The 13,433-nt window shown below is 38.3% G+C and overlaps 1 protein-coding gene across 4 annotated transcripts in view; it reads left to right on the top strand.

Annotated features, from left to right (window-relative positions):
- The first annotated feature begins 717 nt into the window (after positions 1–717).
- Dcx (doublecortin) overlaps positions 718–13,433 on the top strand; it is a 115,356-nt gene continuing 102,640 nt past the window's right edge. For 2 of the 4 annotated variants that reach the window (XM_058571647.1, XM_046420813.2), the window contains exons 1-3: positions 718–830; positions 2,565–2,950; positions 10,989–11,329. In XM_058571647.1, the coding sequence (XP_058427630.1) occupies positions 2,587–2,950; positions 10,989–11,329 (705 nt within the window). In that variant the 5' untranslated portion in view covers positions 718–830; positions 2,565–2,586. Of the gene's footprint in view, positions 831–883; positions 1,016–2,564; positions 2,951–10,988; positions 11,330–13,433 lie in introns of those variants that run through there. The other 2 variants (XM_058571648.1, XM_058571646.1) reach the window with 1 other exon arrangement.

Here is a 13,433-nt window from a genome sequence, read left to right as displayed (position 1 = left end):
TCCTTGTTCTTGACAACATGCATGATATAAAGAAGCGAGTTAATGACATATAGACAGTTTGAGGAGAGACTTGTTAATATTTATGTTGTAGATAACAGATTCACTTCCCATGGAAAGATCTATGCGTTGGATTTGAACTCTCAAACTCTTAAAAGAAAACAAAGCAAATTTTATTAAACAAATTCTTATACCAACAGAAAAGGTTTTGGGTGTCCTTTTCCAAGTTTACCTTCCATGCAATTCTAGAAATATTTTCTCTTGTCATTTTCCTATTCCCTCTTAGTCTACTTCACTGAGTTCATGTTTAAAAACAACCAGTTGTTGGATGTCTGAACTAAAATGCCTTAAAGAATTTGCAGATTCGATTGTTGTCTCTCAAGAGGGTAAAAGGAAGAGAGCTACAATTTCTATGAAGCCTGGTTTGGCTGTCAAGTCTGGCCTCCAGGCAGATTAGGCCAAGGTTTTGGCCAAGTGAAATTGCCAATTTTCTAAAAGAAAGGGCTAGCACATTGCTCATTAGAGCATTCTGAACTTGCCTGTGCAATCTTTTTGCTACCCTGCAATTTCCTGTTGGTTATAAATGAAACCTTTCTAGCTGTTAATGCAGGCTGTGAATTGAAAAAAAAAGCATGTAATTAATCATAGGAGGTTGGTGGGGGGAGTGGGATTCACTAAGCCTGAATAACAGGGGAGAAGCTGGACAAGGCACTAGGACCTAGAAGGCATCTATCCACCCTGGCAGGAATTTCTTGCTTGGAGCTCAGACAACAAAGGCATAGAGAGATTGGTTTTCTTTCTCTCAGCATCTCCACCCAACCAGCAGAAAACCGGTGAGTGGGGCTTTCGAGTGATTTTCAGCAGAATGTAACAGATGTCAAAGGGGGAAAAGCACAAGGCAAAGTGCTCTCTCTCTACGTCTTTCTCTGTTTCTCTCTCTCTCTCGCTTCTCCTTTTTTGCCTTATTCTATTGGATTTTTTGCCCTAAGCTTCTACCTGGGATTTTTCCTCTGGAAAAGTGAGTTTGATATTCCTTTGTTTTCACTATAATGTTAATATAAGATAATATCATCTCTGATCCTAAAGCAAAGCAAAGCATTATTGGCTCACCTGGGGAAATGCTTACTACTTGTCTAGAGGAGGTGGGGTCTTATTACTGTAGGTGGTCTGACAGAGACAATGCTGAGCTCAGCGTAGGTCACGGTGACATTGGAAAAAAAGGGGGACTGAGCCTGACAAGCCCACTAGGCACCAGTCCCCATTTATATCCTGGTCCCTTGCAAATATTTCGATGTGGCAGTGTATAGCAGGTGAGCCCTGCTTGCTTTGTGAGTCCTTTTATCCCCATCTGTGAGATGCATGTTAATAGTTTGGTTCCTAGAACCTTTTCTAGTGTTTGGCGCTTTGGTTGTGTTTGGTTTCATGTTTTCATTGTTTTTTTTTAATATTTTATTTTGAGGTTTTGTTGTGGGGGGAGGGTTCAACAGAAAAGGAAAAATCAAAGCCTGACAGATAACCATTTTTAACCTTTGCAAATGCACCTGGGCAAATAGACAAGTTTGGGGTGAATTGTCTACTATGAAAGCAAAATGCCCCTTCAGTCAGGGTAGAAGCCCAGAACAATGAGAGGTGTGCTTGCTTCTAAAGTCCCATATGCTGTTCAGGGACTCGTTTGAGAATCTTTCAACAATTAAATTATTCCATTAAGAGATATTGCTGCATTGGTGGGGAGAGGTTGAAGCACCTGGGGTGAGGGAAAAGGATTTTGTGACCAAATGGTTACCAAGAGGAAAGCAGAGCTAAAAACTTGTTAAATAACTGATTTTTTTTCTAATCCTTTTTTTCAGCATATTTCTTCTTATGAATGTTGATAGCTGCACCAGCTTGGTGGGGAGAGGGTTTGATGAATAGCACAAAGACACTGGCTATTCCCTGGAGGCTGTCCCTTTAAAAAAGAATTCTAGTTTATTCTGGGGGAGGGGATGCACACATTAGAGTAGGAAAAAGGATTTGGAATAAAATTAAAACACCCCCTTCATAGTCATTGTACTGAGGTGCAAAGACTGCTTCTTAAGCTGGAGATGCTAACCTTGGCTAGCTCCTTCTGTTGTCTTCAAGGGGAATTTTGTCAGGCTATGGATTCATTTACAACTGTTAGTCATGTGGGCATGTGTGAGGAAACAGATGCCAGTTTTAATGTATTTAGCCCGAAGTTACAATTCGATAGGAGCCACTGCTAGTAAGTTCCAGGATTTTAAGCTATTTCAAAATCCCTCCCTCTTCTCTGTTTGGAATAGCGCCAAAAAGTGCCTCCCTTTCTATCTCTTAGTCCCAACCCCCACACCCACCAGCACCCCCGCCCAGCCCCTCCTCCTTCTCTATTAAGATCAATATTCCTGCAGGTCAGGGGCAAGCAGCAGATGGGTCACAGACTCCCTTCAACCAGTTCTTTTCACAAGCAGCAGATTGCATATCTGAATCTGGCTAATATTTGAATTCTTTTCTTTTTTCTCCTTACCCCTTTTTCTCTGCCTCTCCTTATCCCCACCCCTTTCTCCAACACTCAGGTCTCTGAGGTTTTTTCAAAATATGGAACTTGATTTTGGACACTTTGACGAACGAGATAAAACATCTAGGAACATGAGAGGCTCACGAATGAATGGGTTGCCCAGTCCAACTCACAGCGCCCACTGTAGCTTCTATAGAACCAGAACCTTGCAGGCATTGAGCAATGAGAAAAAAGCCAAGAAGGTACGTTTCTACCGCAATGGGGACCGCTACTTCAAAGGGATTGTGTATGCTGTGTCTTCTGACCGTTTTCGCAGCTTCGATGCTTTATTGGCGGACCTCACGAGATCTCTGTCTGACAACATCAATCTGCCTCAGGGAGTGCGTTATATATACACCATTGATGGATCCAGGAAAATTGGAAGTATGGAAGAACTAGAAGAAGGTAATTCAAGTAGTGGGTGGTCGTCCTTAGTGGGAAAGGGCATCCTTGGTTGTGATTACATTCCTGGATTTCATTGAAAGAAATTAGGCAATGTGTTTCTCCAAACATCGGGCTGACTGATGCTCAGACTTCTGATCCTATAGGCATCAACAGAGCCATTAGCTATCACTGTTCATGAGCTTCAGTTTCTGCTAGCGTTGAAATATGTAGATGGTGGTGATAATGTATGGTGCTTATCTGCCAGTCTATACAAAGGAAAATCTGAATTGTGGCGTTTAGTGAATCTTGTTCATAATTAACTCTGAGGGGCATTATTAAGGCAGACTATGATATCATCAGGGGAGTAACAAGGAAGGACACATGGTTGGGTTAATAGAGAAATTATTATGTCCAAATTTCCTTTGAACTACTGTAAAATTATTTGTGAATTGCAACTCACTGGAAATATACACCCTAAAAACAGGACTTCCTGGACATACAGAAGATTATACTTTTAGGTAAGTGGTCACTGCTCAGCTGTTGCTTCTAAAAAGCCCACTTCAGGGTGTGTCCCTGAGGCTGAGATCATTGGGAGAAATACCAAAGGAAGCTGTAGGTATGTCTGGTATTTTAATACAAAAAATTCCTATTAGAATGGGAACTGACTCACTGTACCTCAGTCCTTTTAAATCCTCTCTAGATGTGGGTATTGCAACTGAATTTTCTGACTAGATTGCTGAACATGCTGACAACCTGTGTATCCACCTGAAAATAGGGGGAACCCCAGCTCTTTACCAAAACTTACTCAGCCATAAAGTCTTCTTTGTGATCATTTAGAAAATAGATCTCAGGTTATGTTGTTAATATTACATTATTGGATGAATTATATTGATGATATTTTCCTACCCCTACTTTCAAATTGGTGGGTATGACATATATGATTAATTTGAGCTGATACAGTGCTTTAAAGGACAGCTTCAAGGAATGGTGATAATGAAAATATTCCTCCTCAAACCCCTCCCCCATTATCCAGTCCTCCCTCCTCCCTCCCTTCATTCCCTGAGAAAAGGTGAGTTTAGAGCAAACCGATCTCTAGGGAGACCAGATTATGAAATGGCCAACAAAGCAGGAGAAACCACACACTTAATGACTTGGTGTGGGAATACCCTGCCTCTGCTTCACTGTTTCTAGGTTTCTTGTGTTCCTAGACAAAGGAGCATGAGAGCTTCCCTTGTACAAGATTCCATTTCTCTTGAGTAGCTGCTATTTCCCAAGTAGTCAGGCAAAGTGATTTGGGCCAGTTACTTAGAGAAAGAGAAAGTGTCCATATGGTTGTGACATCTCAGTCTCAGGATTCAAGTCTGAGATCATTTACATAGCTGACCTTGAAAAGCAATTCCAAGGAGGTTTAGATCATTTGATCACATGCAGAATGGGCAGGCAGAGGTTAATCTTAGGCCTTTCCTGACCATCAAAGGGTTGGAGGTTCTAGTACATTTCTTAAAAGAAAGGTGAAGCAGGACAGACTCAAAGAGTTTGAAGCTAGGTTGAAGGAGCTGTCCAACAGAGTAATCAATAGGATGTGTCTTTGTTACTGTAAAATTCAAAATTCAGTCAAATTTGAGGGATTTCTCTGTAATAACTTTCATGAACAAAGCACCCTGAATCATTCAATTGGCTTCATTTCTACTAGCTATGATCTTCTAAAGACCATCATAGATGCTAAGGAAGAATTCTGAACCAAGTGATACTGTATTTGGAACAAGGATTGGAAATATTGTTTTACCTGATCTCAGAAAGGTGTTAGGCACAGATTTCCCCCCAAAATCCATTTTCCACATTTTTTTTTCTTTCTGGATGTGTGTGTGTGTGTGTGTGTGTGTGTGCGTGCGCGTGCATGTGCGCGTGCACACGCGTGTGCAATGTTTTGAGAGAGGTGATAATCTCAGTTCAATATAGGTATGTATCAAATGTAATTTTGAAAGGACTGCAGCTTTCTCTTCACCTGAGTCCTCTTGAATCCTTGATAGATTGGATTCCTCTCATCTATCATCTCTGGGCCACTTTGGGTGCAGTGTTACTTCCTGGTTAATTCCCAGATAATGTAGACTATAAATAGGGCTCAGTTGAATTTATTCACAAGTCATCTATAAACATAAGTCACGATGGATGTCAGTGTTCCTCCAGTCCTGAGTACTGACCATTCTGTCAAGTAAATTCAGGGGTATCTCTGGGTTAATGTTGATAAATGTGATCAATTTTCCTACTGCTGTAGAGACAAATGGGCGAGGGTGCTAGGAGAGGAGAATAAAGAAAATGGCTCTTTTCCTCTTCTAATTTGTTCTATTCATCTAGGAAAATTGGATGCTTTCCCCTTTCACTTTATTTATCTTTGGAAGAGGTTAAATGAAAGTTAAAAAATCATGCACATTGTTTTCTGTTAGCTTCAAATTGAAAAAGTTTGGAAAGATTCCTGCATGAAGAATCAGGAGTACTGGGTTCTAGTCTTAGAGGCAGCAGGTTATAATGGGAATAGAAGTGTTTGGAATTAGATTTAGTTCAGATTTGGGGTCTTCAGATGCTAGTCTGTGTGAACTTGGGGAAAGCATTAGAAACACTGAGCTTCAGTTTTCCATCTGTAATATAGGAGTACCTGCTTTGAGAATTAAATAAAATAATGGATATGAAGTGCTTACAGAGTGTCTCTGTGCCAAGAAGGAACAGTAAGTACTTCATATCCATTATTTTTGAGTCTTTCTAGCTTGTAACTGGTTAGCTACCTGAGCATAGATTTGCCATTATCATCAATGTGATGAATGTTTTCTTTTTCAAAAGGGTTTTTTTCCTTAAAAAACCTTTCAAAGCATAATTTGCATATCAAAAAACATCATTTTAAGTTACAATTCAGTGATTTTTAGAAAATTAACTAAGTGATGCAATTATCACTGTAATCTAATTTTAGACCCTTTTCATCTTTTGAAAAAGAAACCCTGTACCAATTAGCTGTCACTGCCTATCCTTCCAGCCTCTGCACACCTAGGCAATCATTTATCTAATTTCTGTCTCAATAGATTTACCCATTTTGGACATTTCTTGTAAGTTAAATCATACAATATGTGTTCTTCTGTGCTTCTTTCTCTTAGAATAATGTTCTCAAGCTTTGTCCATGTTGTACAATGTATCAGCACTTTGTTCCTTTTTATTGTGGAATGATGTTTCATTGTGTATCCAGATCACATTTTGCATATCTCTTGTGAGTAATATTCATAACTACAAAGGGAGACTTGTAACACCTGCCTTTTCATTAGGGTGATTGTGAGGATAAAATTAGATATGGTATGATAGAATAGTGACAAGGTACAACTATATAAAGTGTCATTATCATTAATGATGAGAGACTAATAATAATGAAAATAATAATAATAATGAGAATAATGATGCTAATGAGGGATCGTAATGGCCAGTGATCCCCAAACCTGGCTACTTTTCAAAATCTTTCAGAGCTTTAGAAAAATATAGATTCTTGGGCCACACCTCAGACTTATTGTATAAGAATCCCCAGGGATAGCACCCCAGAATTTGTTTTTACAGATCTTGATGGGTGATTCTTATGAGCACTTAGAATTGGGAAGTATTGGATTAGGTGATCTTGATAATCCTCTTCAGCAATAAACAATGTTAGGAATTCCTATGAATGCAGAAATCAATTTTTGTTGATGTTGTTTTTTGCTTTGTAGATCTTAAAGATGTTTTCAAGGGTCCACACTATTAAATAGTTAATCTAAAATGAAATGAAATAAAAAGTAACTGCTTAATAATCACTGTGACCTTGTGTTCCCCTTTGTCTAGTGTCTCTAGTACACTGTCCTCCGCCAGATGCTGAAAGTATCAAGGGAAGTAAGTAGCACAAAAGTTGGGTTTTTGATGTCAGCTTTTCCACAGATCCTTGGGTATACCAAGGATCTTAGCAAGGCCACATAGGATGTGGCCCTAGATAAATGTATCCCCAGTAGGTCAATGAATGAAATCCACTGATGGTATTGTTTTTTGTCTTGTCTTTCCTTATATAATCATTCTCCTTTGCTTTATATACTGTCTAATCTTTTTTCTAACTCCCTTGTATATGTACCAAATCAATTGTATAGGTATATTTATGACTAAATAGTTTTTATTAATGCAAATTTAGACAAGTTTGAGCATTATTATGCAGATGATGGGACAGACTATTTATAATTGGGACAGTCTTGGAAAATCTGAGCTGTATGGCAATGTTATGATCCAGTTCCTTTGCCATAGCTTGTTTGTTCCAATGAGATGAAATCACCTTTCACTAATTTATTCTCTACTAAAGCAAGCACATTGACAAAAAAAATCTAGGAATTTTAAGATACCTAGGAGTGATTCATTATTAATAGGCATGATAATATAAGAAAGCATAATGTAATATTTTAATATAAAATACAATAATGTATCATTTAATATTTTATTTCTTGAGTTAGGAATCCCAGGAGAGGAAAAAGTCCATGTAAAAGTGCTTTCACTTTGAGAAGAGATAAACATATTTAATGCTTTTGAAAATGAGGTCCTTCTAAAAGTGAAGGGATGTAGACGTTAGATCATTTTGAACCCACAGCTTGTTCCATTTCTGCCCTTTAGCCGTGCTTCCATGACTTCATTTCCTCAGTCCCTCATCCTAAAGCCAGCTGTCAACTCCTGCAAATTGTCACCTTGGTTGGCTCTGAAACCAGCTTTCTTTCCTTCCAGGTTCCCAGCAGGTGGGAAGCCTCTGGAAGCTATGGCAGGATGGGAACCCAGCTTTGTAAAGGTGCAACACACCTCACCCAGCTTCCATTGCCAGGCAGCTAAATGAGTAGGAGGCACCAAGCTCTAGCAGTAGACATTGCAAATACTTGCAAAATCAGAATAAGGAAGCCTTAGTATAGTAAAGCAGCACATTTGATATCTTTCCAGTAGTAGAAGTGAAGGGTCCTTGGTGGGAGCACCTACTTCTTTAACATTTAATTACTGTAAAAAGTTTTATTTTCTCAAATGTGCTTGGGATGGAAGAGAAGAAGAAAATCCCTTCTTATAGATCCTTAGACCTAGAAGGGATTCAGGTATCCCTGGTGAAATACTTTCAAGTTGTGAATGAAAAAGCTGAGACTGAGAGAGACAAGTGATTTGCCCGAGGTCATACAGTTCCTAAGTACCTGGTTTGGATTTGAATCCAAGTCTGTCTAATCCCCAAGTCACTACTCTTAACCCCTATAAATACTATATCCTCATTGGGAATCAGCAGTGGCTTTGCTCAGTCTTAGCTACAGATCTTCATTTGGCATTTGTGGCAATTGGGAACCCCCTCCCAAGTGGCAGGAAATCTTGCTTTTGAGGGTGGGATCCCAGCAGTGCTCAAGCTATATAATGATCACAGCTCAGGGCTAAGAGTACTGACTTGCTGCTTTCTATTTTCTTTCCTTCAGTTCTCACTTCTCATTCCATTTTCCTTTCTCTTAACTTTTTCTTTCTCTTTTCCTTTTTCACACTTTCCTCCTTGTTCTCTCCTCTATTCCATCATTTGAGGGGCTTAATAGTAACAATAAAAATTTATGAAGTGCTTATTGTGTTCTAGTCTCTGGGCTCAGCACTTTCTATCCACTATTTGATTCAAACCCACAATTCTATAAGGTATTATTAGCATCCCCACATTGCAGACAAGTCACTGGAGTCAAGGAAGACTAGGTATCTGGCCCAAGGGCAATAACTATGAAGTGTTAGGGACCCAATTCTGACTGACATCATATCAGCTGTTCTTTTTCCATTACTCAGTATTCAGGCCAAAAGGAGAGAGTGGAGTGACTCAAATGTACCCTCGAAAGGTGCTCAACATAGATTTGGCTGAGTGCTGGGCCCTCTGGAAAGTTCTTAGGTGCCATATGATACTCTAGCTGTTTGCCATCGTGTTCATTTTCATCTAGGGGTAGTTAATCATACTCATAGTTCAGAGGCTTAAGAGGTTTAAGAGATGGGGGAAAAAATGTCCAGAGTCCTAATAGGGCTACACAGCTGACTCTACAGAAGAGACTGTGGATGAGGGAAATCATAAATATATAGACTTGCACATTTCCACACCACACAGTTGTCTGACAAAGTTTCAAAGTACATGACAAGTTGTGGAAAAAATCTGACTCAAAGGCAGTAGGACCTCTTGGAAGGTACCCATGAATCTGGTGAAGTGCTAAGGCAAGAGGCCATTTCTAGTGGGTGTGGGATGTTAGATATGAATATATGGTGTAATTGAAAGAGCCCCTTTTCCCTATTAATTCACAAAATAAAGACCCTAGACTCTAATCACTTGAATAGAATTGGACTAGCTAGAAAGAAAGCCAGAAAAAATGAGGTTTCTATTAGCCAGTGTCTTTGTTTCTCCCATCCTGGGTATTCATGTGTGTACTAAGTGGAAATTGGTGTCTCTGTTTTACCTACAAGTCATCCCTTGGTCTCCTATCAAGACAGAACACAAGCAGCCTCTCAGATTGAGGGAAGTTTAGAATACTTACCTTCCCCCTCCACACAAGCATAAGTGTCCTTGAAGTTACCCTAGAGATTCTGACTGAATCTTCTCTTAGCACCAACTGAGAAATTTATTAATTAATATGACTTAAAGGATTTTGTGTTATGGCAAAACAATCAATATTTGCAAAGGCAGTGAGTTATCAGCCTGGCATGTCTAAATGTCTCTGTGTGGTTATCCTGCTGAGACCAAAGGAAAGAGAAGAGCCATCAGACTAAAATTGTGTTTAATGTTTTATTTGCACTGGCTAGGGTTTATTTATTTATTTATTTAGGGTCATTACTGATGATGTAAGCCTGATTAGATCAGACTGCTTCTGCAGCTCAGCCTCTGAATGAACTTCTGTATACCTTGAGGCTAATGTGTTTTACTGAAAATTCAACCTTTCTCAATATTTTCTCCCCCAGGCTGAGCCTACCTCTTTTCCTACTTTCTTCAATGTCTAGTCTCAGGTGTTTAATCCCCTCTTCTTGCCTCTGGCCCATTTCTTCCTCTGCATTAGTCATTTCCTCTAGCCCAAGGTAAATGTAAAATTTACACTAGATCTCTCTAATTCATAAATCAGACTATATGATATATTCTCACATCTGCCCTGCATTACTATGGTAATCAAGGGAAGTACTGGTTAAGATGACCCCAAATACAGAGATCTAATATGCAGTATCTAGGAGGATAAGAAGATGCAACATGGGTTGTAGAAGCTGGGAAGAGTACTTTCATGCAAGAGCTAGACTTAAAGAATGGTGTGTGTGTGTGTGTGTGTGTGTGTGCACGTGTGCACACATGTGTACAGTTTGTTATTTAGATTCTTTCTCTACCTAGATATGGGAGTGAGCAATAAAGGAAAGGACATACTTAAACACACATATAGACATTCAAAACACACACATACTCACACACATTTCAATATTCCACCACTTAAATATTCTGTACAAATGATGGACTGGCTTCTTACCAAGAGTGAACTATATGCCTCATATTCAAGGTTAATTGGTTCACTTTAACTTGGAATAAAAATGTAATAAGTTTGAACTTTCTCCTTGGTTTATAATATAATGAAGGGATGGGGCTAGGAGTTCAAAACCAGTATAGGAAAATTAGAAAATAAAGACATGGTAAAAAACTTCCAGTAATGCCCCAGAAGTTAATAAACATCCTAGAAACTAACATAAATGTCTAAATTCCAACAAAACCATATTAAGCTTGAGAACCCCACTAGTTAGATTAAATTTAGGAGTGTTCATTGTCCTTATAACACTTAACTTTACAGGGTTCTTCAACAAGGTATGCCATTATATTGAAACATGTTTTGTTGATTACTTTTGAATTTGAATGAGCCAAGTTAGCCCATTTAGGAATTCTACTTAAGGTTGGTTACTGTCACCTTTTCTCCAAAAGTCCTACTCCAATGTCAGTGTATATTAGTTTGGTTAGAGTCCATATATCTGCTATTGAACTTATCACTTAACTACTTATTTCTTCCCTTAGGGGAAAGCTATGTCTGTTCATCAGACAACTTCTTTAAGAAGGTTGAGTACACCAAGAACGTCAACCCCAACTGGTCTGTCAATGTGAAAACATCTGCCAACATGAAAGCTCCCCAGTCCCTGGCTAGTAGCAACAGTGCCCAGGCGAGAGAGAACAAAGACTTTGTCCGCCCCAAGCTTGTGACCATCATCCGCAGTGGGGTGAAGCCTCGGAAGGCTGTCCGTGTGCTTCTGAACAAGAAGACCGCCCACTCTTTTGAGCAAGTGCTCACTGATATCACCGAAGCCATAAAGCTAGAGACTGGGGTCGTCAAAAAACTCTATACTCTGGATGGAAAACAGGTAAGTACCTTTTCAAAGTAGTCTTCTCATTTTTCACAATACTTGGATAACTATCTTATAGACAAGCTATTGTTTCTGGTTGAGGGACTCTTTCTCCACATCTCATCCTTATATGATATTATATAATACCATTTGAATGAAAAGGTCTTTCCAGCAGAAAAAGCAATGGGCCAGGAATCTGAGGCTTTGAAATTCAATTTGCCTCAGATTTGCCAAGTATAATGGTTATTTAGCCTCAGCTTTCTTATCTGCTAAGGAAAAAATTTTCTTAGAAACTAGATCCTATAAATTCTTATAAACATAAAGTAAGCAGTACACAATAAACCTTGATTATTCAATACATATGACTAAAGATGAGATCTTATCACTTTTTTTTCTTAAATACCCTCATATTGGTATTTTGTATCCAGTCTGATGAAAGGAGGTTAAAGTGACTCTCATATGTTATCAAAAGGAGTCAGATATAGAGGAAGCACTGAAGCCTCTAGTTCATTGTCTTTGCCTTATACACATTTTTTCTTCTCTCCCTTTTTACATGTGACATGGTTGTCTTAATTTGGTTCTACTGATGGTTTGTGTGAGAAAAGGACTATTTCGGGATCCTAAAATTAGCTCAAGAAAGATGGTGCCATCTGTTCCCCTCCAAATCAGGTTCTTCATGTCATTGGTTATACTACTGAAGTGCCACCTATATTAATATCTAGGAAAGAATGCAGCCAGACGTCTCCATCAGACAGATGCACCATTCTCTTGAGCATAGGGATCTGTAAATATATGACAAAAAATGTTCCAAGAGAATTGGAACAGTGGCTGGTTCTATTGGCTCTAAGAGAATCCTGGTTCCCCATCAAAGAAGACAAATGTGAATTATTATCAGTCCATAATTCTATCTCTTAAAATACATTTTGTATTTGAACAACTATATAGATTATAAAAAGCATATTCACTATACATCAAAATGAATGATGAGTGTTCAAATGCAATCATGCCTTCTCCTGATTCTGATTATAATGTGTGCTCCAAGATTTTAAATTTTAGGGAAAAATAACTCAAATAATGTATACTTAACAATATTGATAAATTAGTAGCTTCCATTTACTTCCTAGAGTTATGTGATCTGAGAAATACCTAGAGGCAAGTATCTCTTATTTGTGTTTGTTGTACCAACACAGTGGGTTTACCTATGATGTCAGGATAAGTGCCAACTTTTAAGCGCCTGTCTAATAAGAGTATTTCTCTTTTGAGCACTGTGTATATAATTTAAAAAAGGAGCTGCTTAGGAACAGGCTTAATTACCAAAACCTCATCTGTGGGAAATAGGATCTAGGAATTTTAGAATCTTTGGATCTTAGAGTAGACAATAGAAGACATGATATTACTCTCCTACCTAAGATAGGGATATCCTCTTCAACCATTTCATAGAACATTCTAGTCCACTATTCAACAGTTGTGAGATTTAGAAATATTTTCTTTATTTTAGGCATAAGTCTACTTTCCTATACCTTCAGCCTTTTGATGTAATATAAGAAAAATACAAATCAAAGGCATAAGATTAGGATTCAGAAGATTTTGTTTCTAGTCTTTATATTGCCACTTACTATATGATCTTGGACTAACCACTTAAGGGTCCTGAACTGCACAATCCTCCTTTGGTACAAATGGACCAATCATACCTTCCCTACTCATGTTCATAGGATTCTTGTAAGGATCAAATGAAATAACAGGGGTGAGAGCACTCTGTAAATCAAAACACACATACATTTATATACAATTCATCATTAAATGACATTTATGGCAAATTACATATATTTTAAAGTTATCTCTGCCCCACCTACTTTACTTCTATCATTATTATTAAAAGTTTCCAACATTTTGTGGAAATGTAGCATCTCTGAGCATTCTGTGATCACTCTTTTTTTTTTTTTTTTTTTTTAATTTTTTTTTATTGGTTGTTCAAAACATTATAAAGCTCTTCACATATCATATTTCATACATTAGATTCAAGTTGGTTATGAACTCCCAATTTTACCCCAAATACAGATTGCAGAATCACATCGGTTACACATCCACATTTTTACATAATGCCCTATTAGTAACTGTTGTA

This window comes from Marmota monax, unplaced genomic scaffold, assembly GCF_021218885.2.
Source record: "Marmota monax isolate L192 unplaced genomic scaffold, Marmota_monax_Labrador192_F-V1.1 WCK01_AAM20220418_F8-fsc00050, whole genome shotgun sequence".
NCBI lineage: Eukaryota > Metazoa > Chordata > Mammalia > Rodentia > Sciuridae > Marmota > Marmota monax.
Note: the sequence above shows the minus strand (reverse complement) of the source record. Positions and strands in the feature narration are given on the sequence as shown.